Consider the following 16,986-nt stretch of genomic DNA (forward strand, 5'->3'; position numbering starts at 1 on the left):
ACAATTGGGCGTCCCTATAAATTACCATATACACTCGATCGGACACGATGGGCGGGGTATTTATATGTACGAATAATCGTTCATTTAACCGGACACGGGAATGGATTAATAGCCACTAGAATAATTAAAACAGGGGTGAAATTACATTCAAGGGTAATTGGTGTAATTGTTAACAAAGTAGTAAAACCTTGGTTTACACGCAGTCGATAACCTGGTGTATTCATTAAACAAAGTATTAAAACCTTGTTACAATTCGAATCCCCAATTAGTTGGAATATTTAACTTCGGGTATAAGAATAATTTGATGAGGACACTCGCACTTTATATTTATGACTGATGGACTGTTATGGACAAAAACCAGACGGACATATTAAATAATCCAGGACAAAGGACAATTAACCCATGGGCATAAAACTAAAATCAACACGTCAAACATCATGATTACGGAAGTTTAAATAAGCATAATTCTTTTATTTCATATTTAATTTCCTTTATTTTATATTTAATTGCACTTCTAATTATCGCACTTTTATTTATTGTTATTTAATCGCATTTTTAATTATCGTACTTTTTAATTATCGTAAGTTTATTTTATCGCACTTTTATTATTCGCAATTTCATTATCGTTATTTACTTTACGCTTTAATTTAAGTCTTGTATTTATTTTATATTTTACATTAGGTTTTAACTGCGACTAAAGTCTTAAAATCGACAAACCGGTCATTAAACGGTAAAAACCCCCCTTTATAATAATAATATTACTTATATATATATTTGTATTTTTAATAAAAGTAAACTAATATAGCGTTGAGCTTTGTTTAAAGATTTCCCTGTGGAACGAACCGGACTTACTAAAAACTACACTACTGTACGATTAGGTACACTGCCTATAAGTGTTGTAGCAAGGTTTAAGTATATCCATTCTATAAATAAATAAATATCTTGTGTAAAATTGTATCGTATTTAATAGTTTTTCCTAGTAAAATATAAAGCTATTTTATATACACCTCGCATAACATCAACCCCGCACTACTCCCGTGTGTTTTCGCTATGTGACATATGCGACAATGAGATATAATTCGGTTCACATCCCTTTCCATACGCGGCCAATAAAAGCGTTCTTTAATACCTGCAAGAGTTTTATTCAACCCAAAATGACCACCTAATCCTCCTGCGTGAGCTTCCAAAATTATAGACTCTCGATTAGATCCTCCAGGAACACATAAACGTGCATTTTTAAACAAATAACCCCCCTGTATAAGAAACGAGCCGAACGTCCCTTGAGTACATTTCTCCCAGGCATGCTTAAAGTCCTGGTCAGTAGGATACAAGTGACACCAATGCTCAAATCCAGTAACTTGAATACTCATGGTACCGAGTAATGAATGTCGTCTACTCAAGGCATCAGCAACTTGGTTTGACACCCCTGCTTTATGTTTAATAACGAAAGTGTACGCTTGTAGAGTTTCGACCCACTTGGCATGGCGAGGGTTAAGTTTATGTTGACCGTGTATGTACTTAAGCGACTCATGATCGGAATAAAGAATAAACTCGGCTGGAAGTAAATAATGTCGCCACACTTCCAACGACCTTACAATTGCATAGAATTCACGATCGTACGTTGAATAACGACGTCGCACCTCATTGAGTTTCTCACTAAAGTACGCAATTGGTCTCTTATTCTGACTTAGCACACCACCAATCCCAACACCTGAGGCATCACATTCCACCTGAAAAACATCATTAAAATTAGGTAACGCGAGTATAGGGGCGTGAGTTACCTTCTCTTTCAAAGTATTGAATGCAACTGTAGCTTCGTCTGACCAAGTAAAACGCCCACCTTTCATACACTCGGTAACCGGGGCAATGATCGTACTAAAGTTTCTGATAAAACGACGGTCGAAAGATGCCAACCCATGGAAACTACGAATCTCTTGTATTGTTGACGGAACTGGCCAGCTGGTGATAGCCTCGATTTTAGCCTCATCCATACGAATACCATTACCCGAAATAATATACCCCAAAAATGTCACCTCCCTTGAGAGAAAATGACACTTTTTGCCATTCGCATATAATTGCTGATCCCGTAAAACACGAAAAACTTGTCGCAAATGGTCAAAGTGTTGATCCTCATCCTGACTATACACAAGTTGACTATACACAAGGATATCATCAAAGTAAACAACCACGAAGCGACCAATAAAGGCCTTAAATACCTGATTCATGAGGTGCATGAAGGTACTCGGTGCGTTCGACAACCCAAAAGGCATGACCATCCATTCGTATAACCCATCACGCGTCTTAAAAGCCGTCTTCCATTCATCCCCGGGTCTCATACGAATTTGGAGGTACCTGCTCCGTAAGTCAATCTTAGAGAACACATTAGCACCATGTAACTGATCAAGCAAGTCTTCAAACCTCGGAATAGGAAAACGATACTTCACGGTTATCTTGTTAACAGTGCGGCTGTCTACACACATGCGGAGAGACCCGTCATGTTTAGGGACCAAAAGGGCAGGCACCGCGCACGGGCTCATGCTCTCCCGAATCAAACCTTTTTCAAGCAACTCGTTAACTTGCCGCTGCAATTCTCCAAATTCTTTTGGGTTCATCCTGTACGCGGGTTTATTCGGTAGCACGGATCCAGGCACTAAATCAATGCAATGTTGAATGTCCCGCATAAGCGGTAGACCCGCTGGGATTTCTGCTGGAAACACATCCTGATACTCACTGACCAGTGGCATGATGGGTGTAGGTATGTCACCAATAATGGCGTTAGTTTTGGCCACCACTAGAGCAAAACCCACTGGTACTGATTTCGCCTCATCCTCAAATGCCGATTTATTAAGAATCAAAGTTGACTCCACCCCTTGCCGTGTGTCAAGTGGTGCTAGCGTGATATTGACTCCATCTTTAACGAAACTATACGTGTTGCGAAACCCGTCATGCTTCGTCTTTCTATCGAATTGCCAAGGCCTCCCAAGAAGCAAGTGGCAGGCATCCATAGGTATCACTTCGCACCAAACCTCATCCTTATATAATTTACCAATTGAAAACTGGACTAAACATCTTTTGGTAACTTTGATATGATTTCCTCGTTTCAACCAAGTTAACTGATATGGTTCGGGGTGTTCCTCCGCAACTAGAGCTAACTTATCCACCATTTCTGTTGACACCGCGTTTTCACAGCTACCACCATCTATTATCATAGTACACACCTTACCCTTTGCTGTGATCTTTGTTCGAAAAATATTGTTTCTGAGCCACGTATGATCATCCGAAGAGACTGGGGCTGTTTTAAGTGTCCTGTGAATAACCAATGACTCCCCCTATCCGGGTAAATCACCTCCTCTTGGTCGAAGTGCTGCTCGTCATCAGTATCATATTTCGGTTCATCAAACTCATCACAATAAACAACGGGTCGTGGGTTGGGACACTCCCTAGAATAATGACCAAACCCTTGGCAATTAAAACACTTAGGACCTCGCTTGCTACTGCCCGAAGCTGCTGGTACAACCTTCTGTTCGGTTGGAGTTTTTGACGGGGCTGAGGCGCCAACTTTTGGTGTGGAAGGTGTGGTGTACTTTGCAAATGGCAGCTTACTTTTCACCTTCTGTTGCTTTTCAACTTTAAGAGCAAGTTGACACACATCATTATACGTCCAACAAGGTTGCAAGGTCACAATATCCGCGATGTTAGAGTTTAATGCAACCAAAAAACGCGCGATCGTTTGCTCTTCTTCCTCCTGTACATCACATCGAATACGAGCGCGGTCAAACTCACGAATGAGCTCTTCCACACTCATGTTCCTTTGGCGAAGATTATGATATTCCAAATAAGCTTCCTGTTTATAGTTTTCAGGAAGAAATTTCGAGCGTAATAACTTCTTCATCTTATCCCATGTTTTCACCTTAGATTTTCGGGCATACGCCCTATGATTACAAACATTGTCCCACCACAAGGAAGCATGTTTACATAGTTTAATTGCTACAAGCTTCACCTTGAGGTGTTCGGGGATTTCCTTAACGTCAAACACCCGTTCGACGGTGCTCAACCAATCTAGAAAATCGTCCGGTTGCATAGTTCCCGTGAATTCCGGGATCTCCACCTTCATTCCCAAGCTTCGCAAAGGGTCATCATACCCCCTACGATTCCTCTGATAGTCAGCGAACGGGTTACCCTGTTCCGAATCATCGAGTGATTGCTCAGAATTACGATCATAGTTCTGTTGGTTGTTCAATTCCAACTCTGCTATCCTTTGTTGCAGGCGTTCGATTTCGACATATGGATCAGGCTCATTGATTCTGACAGATCTATAGGCACCACGACGAGGTTGTTCGGCCAACCTGGCTCTGATACCAAATAGTGTAAAAATTAAGATCGTGGCCAAACAATAAAGGAAACGAGTTGGCTGGAATGATAAACAGCTGCGGCTGTATTTTATTTCTTAAGAGAAAATAATTATCAAAAAACTGAAGCACGATGGCTAACAAAATGCCTTATTTAAACAAGCTAAGGGATAATGATAAGGATAAACTAGAATTGAAATTCAAATAACTAGAGTCCTATCAAGACTAATTCCAGCCGCATGTTTTTTTTCTTGTGCTTCACTCCAGACTTCCAATCGGCCCAAATAGCTGCCCACCAAAATATTCATGAAGCCCAATAGGTTTGTTTTTTTGCTGGTAAACATGTGCCCATTTGTCTCGGCCCATATCTTTAGTCAAGCTACCTGCATCATAAAGTCTAATAAAAATGATTGAAGTCGAACTAGAAAACATTTCCTGAAGTCTAACAAAAATGTTTAACAAAACTGGCTGAAATGGAATAAAAATGGAGTTCTCGTGGTTCTCTTCAAATTGGAATTCTCATGGGATCTTCACCCTACAATTAGAATTCTGTTTTTTGCAATTTCATGTTTAGTTTAATAGAAATAGTAAATAGTAATAAAAAGTAGTATGTCAATTAATTATTAACTTTCATGAAGACGCTAAATTCACATAATTTTTATACAAAAAATCATACACAAACGACAAATCATATTTATCAATCACAATAGTTCTATTCTTCAATCGATTCTTTGTCACTCCGTATTTTACATATTTTACTTATCAATTTAAGTATGTGAATAAAATTTTGTAAAAATTATATGAGGCTATCATTTCTCTAATTTGATTAGTGTAATGTGTTTTAAGTAATCGCTTAAAATTATCACTACTCAGTTGTGTCATTGAGACCATTGCCATTGGTTTCGCTCTCACTTCTGCCCTTAAAGACACCATTAGCACCAATCATGTCCTCATACTTCCTCATCCACCCTCATTTGATTATTATCATATTTGAAACGAAAGTTAAAGCTTTTTGTGTGTACTTTTTAGTTTAAGATTTATACTCTGGTTTAGTTCTCATTATGTCCAAAGAGGAAATTTGATGAGATAATGATGTGTCGTAAATATGGCTATTTGTTCCCCCAATCCTAACGAGAATAGAAGCGAGTAGCTTCCGGCTTGGCTTGTAGTCATAGTCAATGAAATAATAGATGAAATGGTGTAATCGTAGTTTCGTTGTAATATTAGACATTGTACTAGTATTTTGGACATTTAAAGGTGACCATTTCCAATTAGCTTCTCGTAGGGGTTATTTCAACCTTCAACTTTACTGACTGGATTGTTGTGATTTGGGTTTACTCCTAACGCATGTGTGTGTGACATATGATCGCGAAGAGAGTTAAATCCCTTATGGATGATGACGATACTAGGGGTGTTCATAATATCCGAATCCGAATCCGCACTCCGAATTATCCGAAATTCCGATCCGAAATTATCCGAAAAATCGGATATCCGGATTTTCGGATATCCGAAAATCGGATATCCGATTTTTCGGTTTCGGGTTTCGGATATCATTTTTCAAAATTTTCGGATATTCGGATATCCGAATATCCGAAAATGTATATTAATAATAAACAATTTAATATTAATAATTAATAATATTTACAAAATTAAAAGAGATGAGTAGGTGAGCTGTTGTACAAGAAGTCAAAAAGTAAAGAATCCTAGATCCAAACATATCAATATCATTCTCTCATTTTCGATTTAGTCTTCATCTCAACAGCTCCATCTTTACTCTTCATCACATTTCATCTCTTCATCTCACGATTTCATCTTCTCATCTTCAATTTCATTTTCGATTTCATAACTGTGGAACCTTCTTATATCCTCTGATGTTGGACAAACATGCGTGGATGCACCTGATGTTGTTCTTCTCCAAATATATTAACAAACACAGAGAAAATATACTAACTAAAAATGGTTTCAATTTCTAAACAAATTAAACCAACAAACAAGTATGATGTAACCCAATGTTACGATGAGGCAACCTTCTTAGTGGGTTTGATAAGATCAAATGATAAAGAGAGTGACTGTTATATAATGGTTAGATAAACAAGATCCTAGATCTGTTGTTGTCTACATATGGTTAGAAAGTTTGGTTTTTTCATCAAATAAACACATAGAAATTTCGGATATTTGGATAATCCGATATCCGAATCCGAAATTTCGGATATCCGAAATTTCGGATTCGGGTTTCGGATGGCCAAATTCACTATCCGAATTTTCGGATATCCGAAATTCGGATATCCGGTTTTGAACACCCCTGGACGATACTGCCGTTCAAAGAAAAGGTAAAGTAGTTATGACCTTTATTTTTGTAAATATACATATACATAGTACATTTAAATCCTTGTTGGGTCTAAGATGACAGCTACAAAAGTTTAAGCCCAATAGAAAATGTACCCTAAATCTCACCCTATATAAACAACGCTAAATTTATAATACAACCCTTGTTCATTCATTTTCGTATAAGCACCCAAAATCTGCGCCGTACATTAGCACCAACAAATTACCGGTTTAATGGCGGTTAGCGAGCTTGCTTGTACCTACGCTTCATTGATCCTTCACGATGATGGAATCGCAATTACTGTAAGCATGTTAATCATCTCTTTTCTCTCAATTCATTTCATAATTTTACAATTATTAATTTATTAATTTAGGGTTTGCTTTCAATTTTTGTATCTATAGGCTGAGAAGATTGCTACACTTGTAACTGCAGCAAATGTAAGCATTGAATCATACTGGCCGAGTTTATTCGCTAAGTTATGTGAGAAGAAAAACCTTGATGACCTCATCATGAACGTCGGTGCCGGCGGTGGTGGTGCTGCCGTCGCCGTCTCTGCACCCACCGGCGGTGCTGGTGCTCCAGCTGCCGCTGCTCCTGCAGCTGAAGAGAAAAAGGTACAATACATATTGTTTGACTTGTTAGCTGTTTTATAAATCTGAAATTTTGTATTTTGTTTACATATAACTGAAAATTGTTGTGATTTGAATAATTTTCAGGAAGAAGCAAAGGAAGAGAGTGATGATGATATGGGATTCAGCTTGTTTGATTAGGGTTCTTGATTTACAATGTAATGTTTTTTTCATTAACATTTGGACCTTTGTTATAGTTCAATTAATCTCTGTTTTCAGTGTTTAAGATTTTGTACTTGAATTTGGAATGGGAACAAATTGAAAGTTTTGATTTTGATTCTAATATTGTAGTTTATATTAAATTTTATAGTTTATACATTGCAGTCTAAAGTGATTTGCTTATTGCTAATGGTTTTAATACTTTATATTTGACAATGTATATACCGTTTTAAGAATCTAATAAAAATAGTATCAACATATAATACTGTGTATGAGTATATCATATATGTGTTGGTGGGAATGCTCTTCTTCCTAAATTTCCAAATCTTCTAGCAACACCGAATACAACAGTCTTTGTTAATACACCGCGGTTAAGAGTACAAGCAAGTATGACCGCACCACCAATAACTAGTAGTTTAGGCACGGTTAACCCTCCTTGCTTCTCTTGCTGGATCCCGGTTTGAATCGGACCCATCTCTCTGTCTTCATCAGATTCTAAATGGGTCAAGTAGTTTTGATCTATTTTAGTACTCATTTGAGCCATGGCTACATGATGTGATACCATAGTTGAACGAGCTCTTTCCTTTTGGTACCACCGAAGACCTCGTTCAACCTTTTTTGCTGTTCCCCACATCCCTTGTTTAACTCCGAATTTCGCAATTTCCCATGGTATGCCCATGTCTTCGTGATGGAAGAATACCACTTCACACGCATGTTCGTTGTTTCCTTTCTTTGATTTCACCGATCGTATAAACCAACTCGAATAATAAACATCAACACGTCTTGGTTTTCGCTTTCTTGGGACCAATGGACATTGCACTCCCTGCAACAAGAAACAACCGGATTCAACAAAACATTCCAAAACATAATTTGAAATGGGTAAATAATAAATCTTGTAATTTCGATATGATTTTTTCTAACGACAACCCTTATGGCCGTCGTTACTGATTTATTTTGACTTTTCTAAGGTGATTATTCAAGTTTACAAGTATCTTTTGCATGCTAACAACAACCCTAATGACATCAAGATCCATTAGATATTATTACTTTGTCATACCTTTGTAACACAGTAAAAAGATCCATCTAGTTCCCAAATGCGTCGCCCGATTGTGTACTCTCTATCGCTACAAAAGAAAGGGAACTGTGTGTATATGCGAAAAGTAAGAACACACATGAAAAGGTATAGGTATACATAACTCTGCAAGAAAGATGAACAAAACTCGACTCACCCTGCGTATCCAATGTACGACACTTGCTCCTACGGTCGGAAACTCTTCTAGGATGGTTGCATGTAAAAGCATATCGTCCCACTTTAAACGTAAATCGTCATCCCAAAAGAAGTCCCTTACTAATTCAGGTGTAGCATCTTCATAAACAGTTATGCTGCAATATTGAGGAGGTCCAGTCTGCCATACAACATAGAGAAAAACAAACTAATTGAATTAAATTGTAACAATAATCATTTAATACATAATTTTTTCTATAAACTAAACATAAAAAACACCTCAGGATCTCTTTGCCATGCTTGGTAGGTCATTTTAGAAGTTGTCTGATTCATCATATGCTTCCATGGGGGACCTCCATCTCTCTTCTCCACAAGACGCCATAAATGTTTTAAGTCGTCGTCTGTAACAACATTTTCCTCCTCTTTATTGACGACCGATGAACTACACGAACAAATAATCATTCAAAATCGATTGTAAGTCGACATTATTTGGTAATTGATCAATACGGTAACATTTATATTTTCAAGTTTTATAGACTATATACATATTGTTAAGATGGTAGTTCAATAGTTGCAGATCAAATTCTAGAATTTTTGGTAGCTCCCACATGCTGAATTATATTTATATGTTAGTCCTCTAGGCTTTGCTTCCAATTAAAGTTAAATCTTGATTCTTATAAATGTGTGCTAGTCAAGAAAATAGCATAACTTTTTGATTAAAAAAAAATACTGGTATTATATTCATGAAAGTAGACTAACATCAAGAAACAATCATAATTCAAGACAAACCAATGGTTGGTTCTGGTTTAACTCACCTGCAACTTGGATTGTCCATTTTTCTATCTTCCCTAAACCCAAAATCAAGATGGGTCCCAGCTAGAACCAATGGTTGGTTCTGGTTTGACTCAACCATTTGATTCTTGACTTGCAAATCATCAAATGTAGAATTAGCAAAGCTAACCCACCTTGGTTTCCAACTCCATCCAACCATAATCCCAATCAAGAAAGCAATCAAAACCAAACCCACAAACATCAACATCTGTAAAACAAGAATCCCACCTATGGGTGTTATTATTATTTCATATAAAGAGTAAACAAGATACATCATTTGAACCAACCATGAACATATTTGTATGATGAATTGTGAGTTATGACCTGGGTATTTAAAAAGATTAAATCTTTACGTAAAATAAATGAGATTTATGAGAAGTTTAGGGGAAATAAACCTAAAACCTAAAAAGATAAGGATAAGATATGGCAGGGAAGAAGGGGAATTAAGAACCCCCAATGAGGATTAGGAATAAAAAATGATCTTAGCCGTTGATTTGAAATCAATGGTACAAATGACGATGAAGACAAGGTGAGTTTAACTAGTTGTGTGATATAACAATGTTCAAATGTTAGGCGTGTTCCAACTTCTCACATGGCCCGCCACAAAGTCATGTTTTTTCACGCCACAATAACCTTAAATCAAGCATCTTCATTAGTTACCGTTCATGTGGATGTCCGTAAAGTTTCGAGTCTGAATCTCAATTTGAGATTTCATAATGCAATTTCTTTTACAGAGTCATCTAAAGGCATTTGATGCGTAATTATGACTTTAAAAACGTAATTTTGAACAAGCTTTCTTCAACCAATAGATCTGGAGAGAATACCACCAATTGTAATAGTAACACCCCCTAACAGAGTATAAAACTCTGAAAATAACAACACAAAGGATAAAAATCTAAATTCCAATTGATAAAGATGTCACTACAATCAGAGATCTCGAAACACTACAAACCTTCAATTAAAGTTGATAAAGATTCCACTACAACTATAATATCATATATGAAGATTTGAATTTCACCACAATGTTTGATAAACTAACACCACAAACACTGATAAAGAAATCACTCTTAGCCACTAGAATCAAAGATTCGTAAAGACACAGAGATTTTGTAAATAGATAAGCTCTATCAAATTTTCATTCATTCATCAAATGAGTTTTACAATTACACAAGCTCTCTATTTATAGGAGAACCATAACAGTTACTTTCTAGATAAGACAAAATCAAAAATCAAAAAAAAAAAAAAAAAAAGAAAAAAGGACAAACAATTACAAATTGGCCAATAAGAGTAAATGACACAATCTGCAAAAGTCTGCCATTTAGTAGTGTTCCTCCCATGATAAAAAGCAGCCAATGATAGATGAGAATTTTCCTTGGACAACTAACATTTTAGAACATCCACCCACTTGTTAAGCACATGACTTGACCGGTTTATTGAAATCATAAGTTAAATTTTGATTTGTATCAGCATGCTGGCCCTTTTAATACTGGTTGGAACGGATATGTAATAGAAAGTTTGAAACTTCTTACTTTCCGATTCAATCTGAACTATTGATTTACGTAATTGGAAGTAACCAATTAGGTTTACGACGAAACCTAGAAATCGATCACTGATCCAATTTGAGTACCTCTACAGGATAGACCTCAACAGAAAACTGAAGAGTACAGCGTCGTCTGTTGGTTGAACTAAGTTTCGTCTGCTGGTTGAACTAAAATTCTTCAGCTGGGTGAACTAGCTTTATCGGCTAAGTAAATCTCTGATGGTTCGTCTGTTGGTTATCCGGCTGAGTGAATTAAAGTTCTACTGGCTGAACTAAAGTCCATTTGCTGGTCCGGCTACTGGGTTCTTCTTCATTGCTGGCTTGCCTTCAACTATCAAAAACTTTATTCATGAAAACTACTTCAGTTTAAGGATTGAAGTAGGGTAACCCCCGAGCCTTTTTAACCAGCTCCAAAAACACTTAGGTGATAAGAAAGAGATGACAACATGACCGTTGCTTGACGAGATTCGGGTGTAACAGATTTTGAGCTTGTGCTGGTTGTGTTACTGGTTACATTGACCAGCTCACCCGTATCATCCTCCCCTCTGAAAAGGAACTTGAACTCAAGTTCTCGAGGTCGTCATCTTCCAAGTAAGGCATCAAATTACCAACATTGAAAGTACTAGATACAGCAGTATCACCAGGCAGCTCGACTTTGTAAGCACTATCACCAACTTTTTCTAACACCTTGAAAGGACTCTTAGCTCTTGGCATCAGCTTGTTCTTTCTTTTTGCTAGGAATCTTTCCTTCCTTAGATGAATCCAAACAAGATCACCATGAATGAAAGTGGACTGCTTTCTGTGCTGGTTAGCCTTAGTCTTGTGCTGCTGGTTGGTCTTCTCAATTTTTGCCTTCACCTGCTCGTACAACCTTTTCATTCTTTTGCCTTTGATTCTGCCTCAACACTTGCCTTAGGCTCAATTGCAAAAGGAACCAGATCAATGGGTGTGAGTAGATTTTCACCATAGCAGTCTTCAAATGGTGATTTTTCTGTGCAGTAATTAGGTGCTCTATTAACAGCAAATTCAGCATGAGCAAGCTTCAAATCTCACTCTTTCAAACTTTCCTTCACAAGTGTTCTCAGCAGCATTCTCACAGTTCTATTAGTCACTTCAGTTTGACCGTCAGTTTAGGGATGGTCATAAGACAGTTGTTCAGGGGTGCTTCCCAAGGGTGACTACACGCAGATCATGTGACAGTTGTTCAGTAGAACATCCTTGGGACGACCCGGAAATTTCTGACCAAATTTAAACTTTATCTTTAAATGATTTAATGTTTTCGACACGATAAGCAAAGTCTGTAATGTTGAGTCACGAAAGTTTTGGAACTATATTCATGTAATCAATTATTCTTTGACTGTTCTCGACGATTCACGAACAATATATATATAACTTAATGTGCATATATATATATATATATATATATATATATATATATATATATATATATATATATATATATATATATATATATATATATATATATGATTTCAAGTTATTTAGTAAACGATAGTAACATTCGATTATTGATTCGATTAATATTTAGATAAGTTAACTAAAACGTTTAAGATGAAACAGTAAAACACTAATTTGCTACAGTATTTTCGAATTGCTACAGTACCCGAAAAGCTACAGTGTTTTCGAAAATCACTATTTGCTACAGTAAAAAAACTTTGCTCCAGTAACTTTGCTACAGTAAACACTATTTCAAAATGAAAATGTATATATTAACAAATAGCGAGACGATGATTTATAGAAGTAAATGACCAAAACACTCAAATGTATAAGTTATATTTCGAGTGGTATAGTTTATGGACAATTTAAGTCTATAATTTGACAAAGGTACGAGTCACGAAACGTAAAGAGCGAGTTTTCTCAGCGTACGAAGGGACATTCGAAAAATCAAAACCGGGACATAAGTCGAGTGACGACGTACGACTTATCGGAACAAAAATTACAAGTCACCTATACACGAGAATATAATATAATATAATATATAATTAATTAATTTAAATTATATATATTATATATTAATAAATAAATATGTCGACGAAGAAGAGTTAAAAACATGTGTGAGCTGGAAATGGGAGCCATGCGATCGCATGGCATCCCCTCACATTAACCATGCGATCGCATGGTGGTGATTGGTGGCCAACATCTATAAATCGAACATTTTTCTGATTTCTGATTCATTCTTCATTCCTTCATTCCTCCGTATTATTATTTATTATATTTATATTATTATTATTATTATTATTATTATTATTATTATTATTATTATTATTATTATTATTATTATTATTATTATTATTATTATTATTATTATTATTAATCCTAATATTATTATTAGTAGCATATATACATAAAATACTACAACGAGGTCATGAGCGTATCACTTTCAAAACGAGTTTTCGAGCGGGATAGAGCTAAGGAAACTATGGGTTATAGTTATGGAGGTTATGGGTAATGCTCATGGGTATTGTTCACAAGTCAAACCTAGTGTTTATCATCTCAGTTGCGTCTACGTACTTTCCTGCAATATTGAATCACAATATTGATACGTGAGCATTCATATCTTATCTTTTATATATTAATTGTGTATCCATGTCTAGTGCTCGAGTATATATATTTATGCATGTTTGTATGCTAAATTTCGTCGTTAAACAGTTTATAATGAATCACGAATTAAATACATATATTACTGGAAAAAGGTATATGATATGCATGTTTTTGGAAAGCTGGCGAAAAATCAATGACTTTTCATTTAGATATCGAATAGTTTCGATGAACGGATTAAAAGATATGATCAACTGAATTATGATTGACGTTAATTGAAATTGCTTTTGAATATGCAATTAAGATTTAAACAACTTATTTACGAGATTGATAAAATGGATTTTTAAATATTACCAACCGAGTAAATGAATTCTTATATAAGGCACGTCTCGTTTTGTTGAACAATTGTCAAAACTGATTGTTTTATCATATTTTAAAGCCTTATAAAAACTATAGTTTAATTTTACTAGAATTGGAAAACTATGAGAAATGTTAAAATTATTCGATTACCATGATCATTCAACTATTGTATTGAGACAGATTGACTTTTTGAAATAACTTTTGATAACTTTTGTATGTCGATCTCGAGCATTAGGATTGTGATATACTATGACCTAACCTAGCTTGATAGACATTTATTGACCAACATATGTTCTCTAGGTTGAGATCTACGGTTATTTGGTAATCCAAGTTTCGGTCACTTTTCGGTGAACGACTATATGTGCTGCTAAGGTGAGTTTCATATGCTCCCTTTTTAATTGCTTTTGCAATCTATATTTTGGGCTGAGAATACATGCACTTTAGTTTAAAAGCAATGGATACAAGTACATACTAAATTCTACACTGAGTTTGAACCGAAAATCTCTTAGCTTTGGTAACTAGTAACTGCCAGTTATAAGAACTGGTGGGCGTGAATATTTGTATATGGATCCATAGGGCTTGACATCCCCGTCTGTTCCAGGTATAGAAACCCTAGCCTGAACTATAAAACAGACGTATGCTATTTGAGCTTAGTACATGTTGGTTTGCGTGTATTATACATGTTGATTGCATGTATGTTAAAACAGGGGTACTTATTACATAGACGTTAAAGTTTAGTTACCAGGGTGCTCAATCTTGTAGAATATTTTGATAAACGTTTCTGGATGAAACAACTGAAATCTTGTGATTCACCTTTATGTACAGATTATGCAAAACATTAAAACTATGAACTCACCAACCTTTGTGTTGACACTTGTTAGCATGTTTATTCTCAGGTTCCCTAGAAGTCTTTCGCTGTTTGCTTATATGTTAGACAAGCTATGTGCATGGAGTCTTACATGGCATATTTTTTAAGGAAACGTTGCAATCACCAAATCATCACCATGTATCTATTTTGACTGCATTGTCAACGGAAGTATTATTGTAAACTATTATTTACGGTGATTGTCTATATGTAGAAATCATCAGATGTCGAAAACCTTGGATTTAAATATTCATTATGGTATACCTTTTCCAAAGAATGCAATGTTTATAAAACGTATCATATAGAGGTCAAATACCTCGCAATGAAATCGATGAATGACGTATTCGTCCATATGGATTTGGAGCGATCATCACAGTTGGTATCAGAGCGTTGGTTTTAGCGAACCAGGTCTTGCATGAGTGTGTCTAACTGATAGTTGTTAAGATGCATTAGTAAGTCTGGACTTCGACCGTGTCTGCATGTTAAATGTTTTGCTTATCATTTCTTGTTGGAAATTACATGCTTATCATTCTTAAGTCTAGACACGTTTTCCTGCATTTATTGCATAAATAGTGTATAGACAAAAATTCATATCTTAGCGTATCTGTTACTGTAAACTTTTCCTGACACCTTTCGAAAATTTCTCCGTGATTTATGGAATTTGGTATTATATATACATATGTAAATTATGTATTGAAGAATACCAAACTAAATTCTATAATCTAATTCATATCAAAAATCAATTCCCTAATTATACAAGATGGATCCCGCATCTAGTTCAAATTCCTTAAACTCCGACAGCTATTCCGATATGGATATTCACCTGAACTCCGAAGACAGTGTAACCGGAATGGATCAACCAATTAGCCATCATCTATTCTGGATGAATTGGGGATGGGTTCGTAGCCTACTTAATCATTGGAGACAAGAAGAAGGTGATCCCTTCCATCCACCACATTCACCTCTTGGTGAAGAACCTGAAGCACTTACCGGCGAACCTGTTCGAGACACCATTTTCTCACTCATTTCCAGAGTATCTCGTCACGATAATATACTATCTCAAATTCTGAATCTTATTCATCCGCTCGTCCGAACCAACAATCATCCCGGTGTAATAGAAGAAGTCAACGAGCTTCGCGCTCGGGTAGTGGCTTTGGAGAATATGGTGCAAAGGTTACAAGCACCAGCAGCATCACCGGCATCAACAGTACCACCGACAACAACACCAACAGTACCATTACCACCACCAACAACAACCGCATAACCTCAACTTCACAATCTGTTCCACGCGCATCAACGTCATACGCACCGTAGTTACCAAGAAATACCAGCAACAATAACCGATGAAGTATTAACTCATTTTCCCTGAAGAAATTTTATGTATATTTAATATATATGAATTTTGAAATCAAAATAAATCTTTTCGTACTAAGCTATTACGTGTGAATCTTAACTGGTAGGTACTACTCGGTTAGTTCATATTACTAATATACAATGATGTACATCCTTCTTTAACAACTTAACCATTGTTAACTGCAATCTCTGTTTCAACTTAATGAATTCCATTTCATAATAAACCAAGTGTATTATTCAATTACATAATTGATTTTACATTTTCATTTTCGATGTACTCGAAACTTTCCAGAAAACATCATCTGTGCCTTGTAAGGTTCAAAAAAATTCCACGAGCGTCAACATCCTTTACCGAGGAATAAGAATAAATAATGAAGTATCAATTACATTAGCGAAATACTCCGCAAAGATTATGTAATCTTTAATGTTTTAGAGATTAATCATTTCTAAGTCAAGCCGAAAATCAAATGAGCTTAATATGATATTAACTCATTAAATCTGTATTACATCTGAAGAAAATATATATACATATATTTTCATAAAGACGGTAATAGAAATTCTATTGTACAAAGTATTAATTGTGAAATCTTTAATGGGTAGGTAATACCCGAGAAATATTAAAGTTCACAATTAATATGTTACACTGTACATTCTTCAATTTTGATTCAAAAATCATTAACTATACTCACTACCTTAACTGCAATACACAATCATTCTCATACAAATTCGATTACATATTCTGATATTGACGGATCAGAATCCAAGTCATAACCGGTGACATCACTCTTAGATC

At 35.8% G+C, this 16,986-nt stretch overlaps 2 protein-coding genes across 2 annotated transcripts; one reads left to right on the top strand and one right to left on the bottom strand.

The window, feature by feature from the left end:
* The first annotated feature begins 6,824 nt into the window (after positions 1 to 6,824).
* On the top strand, positions 6,825 to 7,587 carry LOC139865691 (uncharacterized). Its single transcript, XM_071853771.1, has 3 exons — positions 6,825 to 6,977; positions 7,077 to 7,289; positions 7,392 to 7,587. The coding sequence occupies exons 1-3, from the start codon at positions 6,909 to 6,911 to the stop codon at positions 7,443 to 7,445; spliced, it is 336 nt and encodes a 111-aa protein (XP_071709872.1). The 5' UTR covers positions 6,825 to 6,908; the 3' UTR covers positions 7,446 to 7,587.
* Positions 7,588 to 7,594: 7 nt separating this feature from the next.
* Positions 7,595 to 9,953, bottom strand: LOC139865690 (uncharacterized). Its single transcript, XM_071853770.1, has 5 exons — positions 9,504 to 9,953; positions 8,968 to 9,130; positions 8,693 to 8,869; positions 8,521 to 8,604; positions 7,595 to 8,286 (listed from the first exon to the last, which is right to left on the bottom strand). Exons 1-5 carry the CDS (start codon positions 9,794 to 9,796, stop codon positions 7,744 to 7,746), a joined length of 1,260 nt encoding a protein of 419 aa, XP_071709871.1. The 5' UTR covers positions 9,797 to 9,953; the 3' UTR covers positions 7,595 to 7,743.
* Between the last annotated feature and the right edge of the window lie 7,033 nt (positions 9,954 to 16,986).

This window comes from Rutidosis leptorrhynchoides, chromosome 9 (assembly GCF_046630445.1).
Source record: "Rutidosis leptorrhynchoides isolate AG116_Rl617_1_P2 chromosome 9, CSIRO_AGI_Rlap_v1, whole genome shotgun sequence".
In the NCBI taxonomy this organism is placed as follows: Eukaryota; Viridiplantae; Streptophyta; class Magnoliopsida; order Asterales; family Asteraceae; genus Rutidosis; species Rutidosis leptorrhynchoides.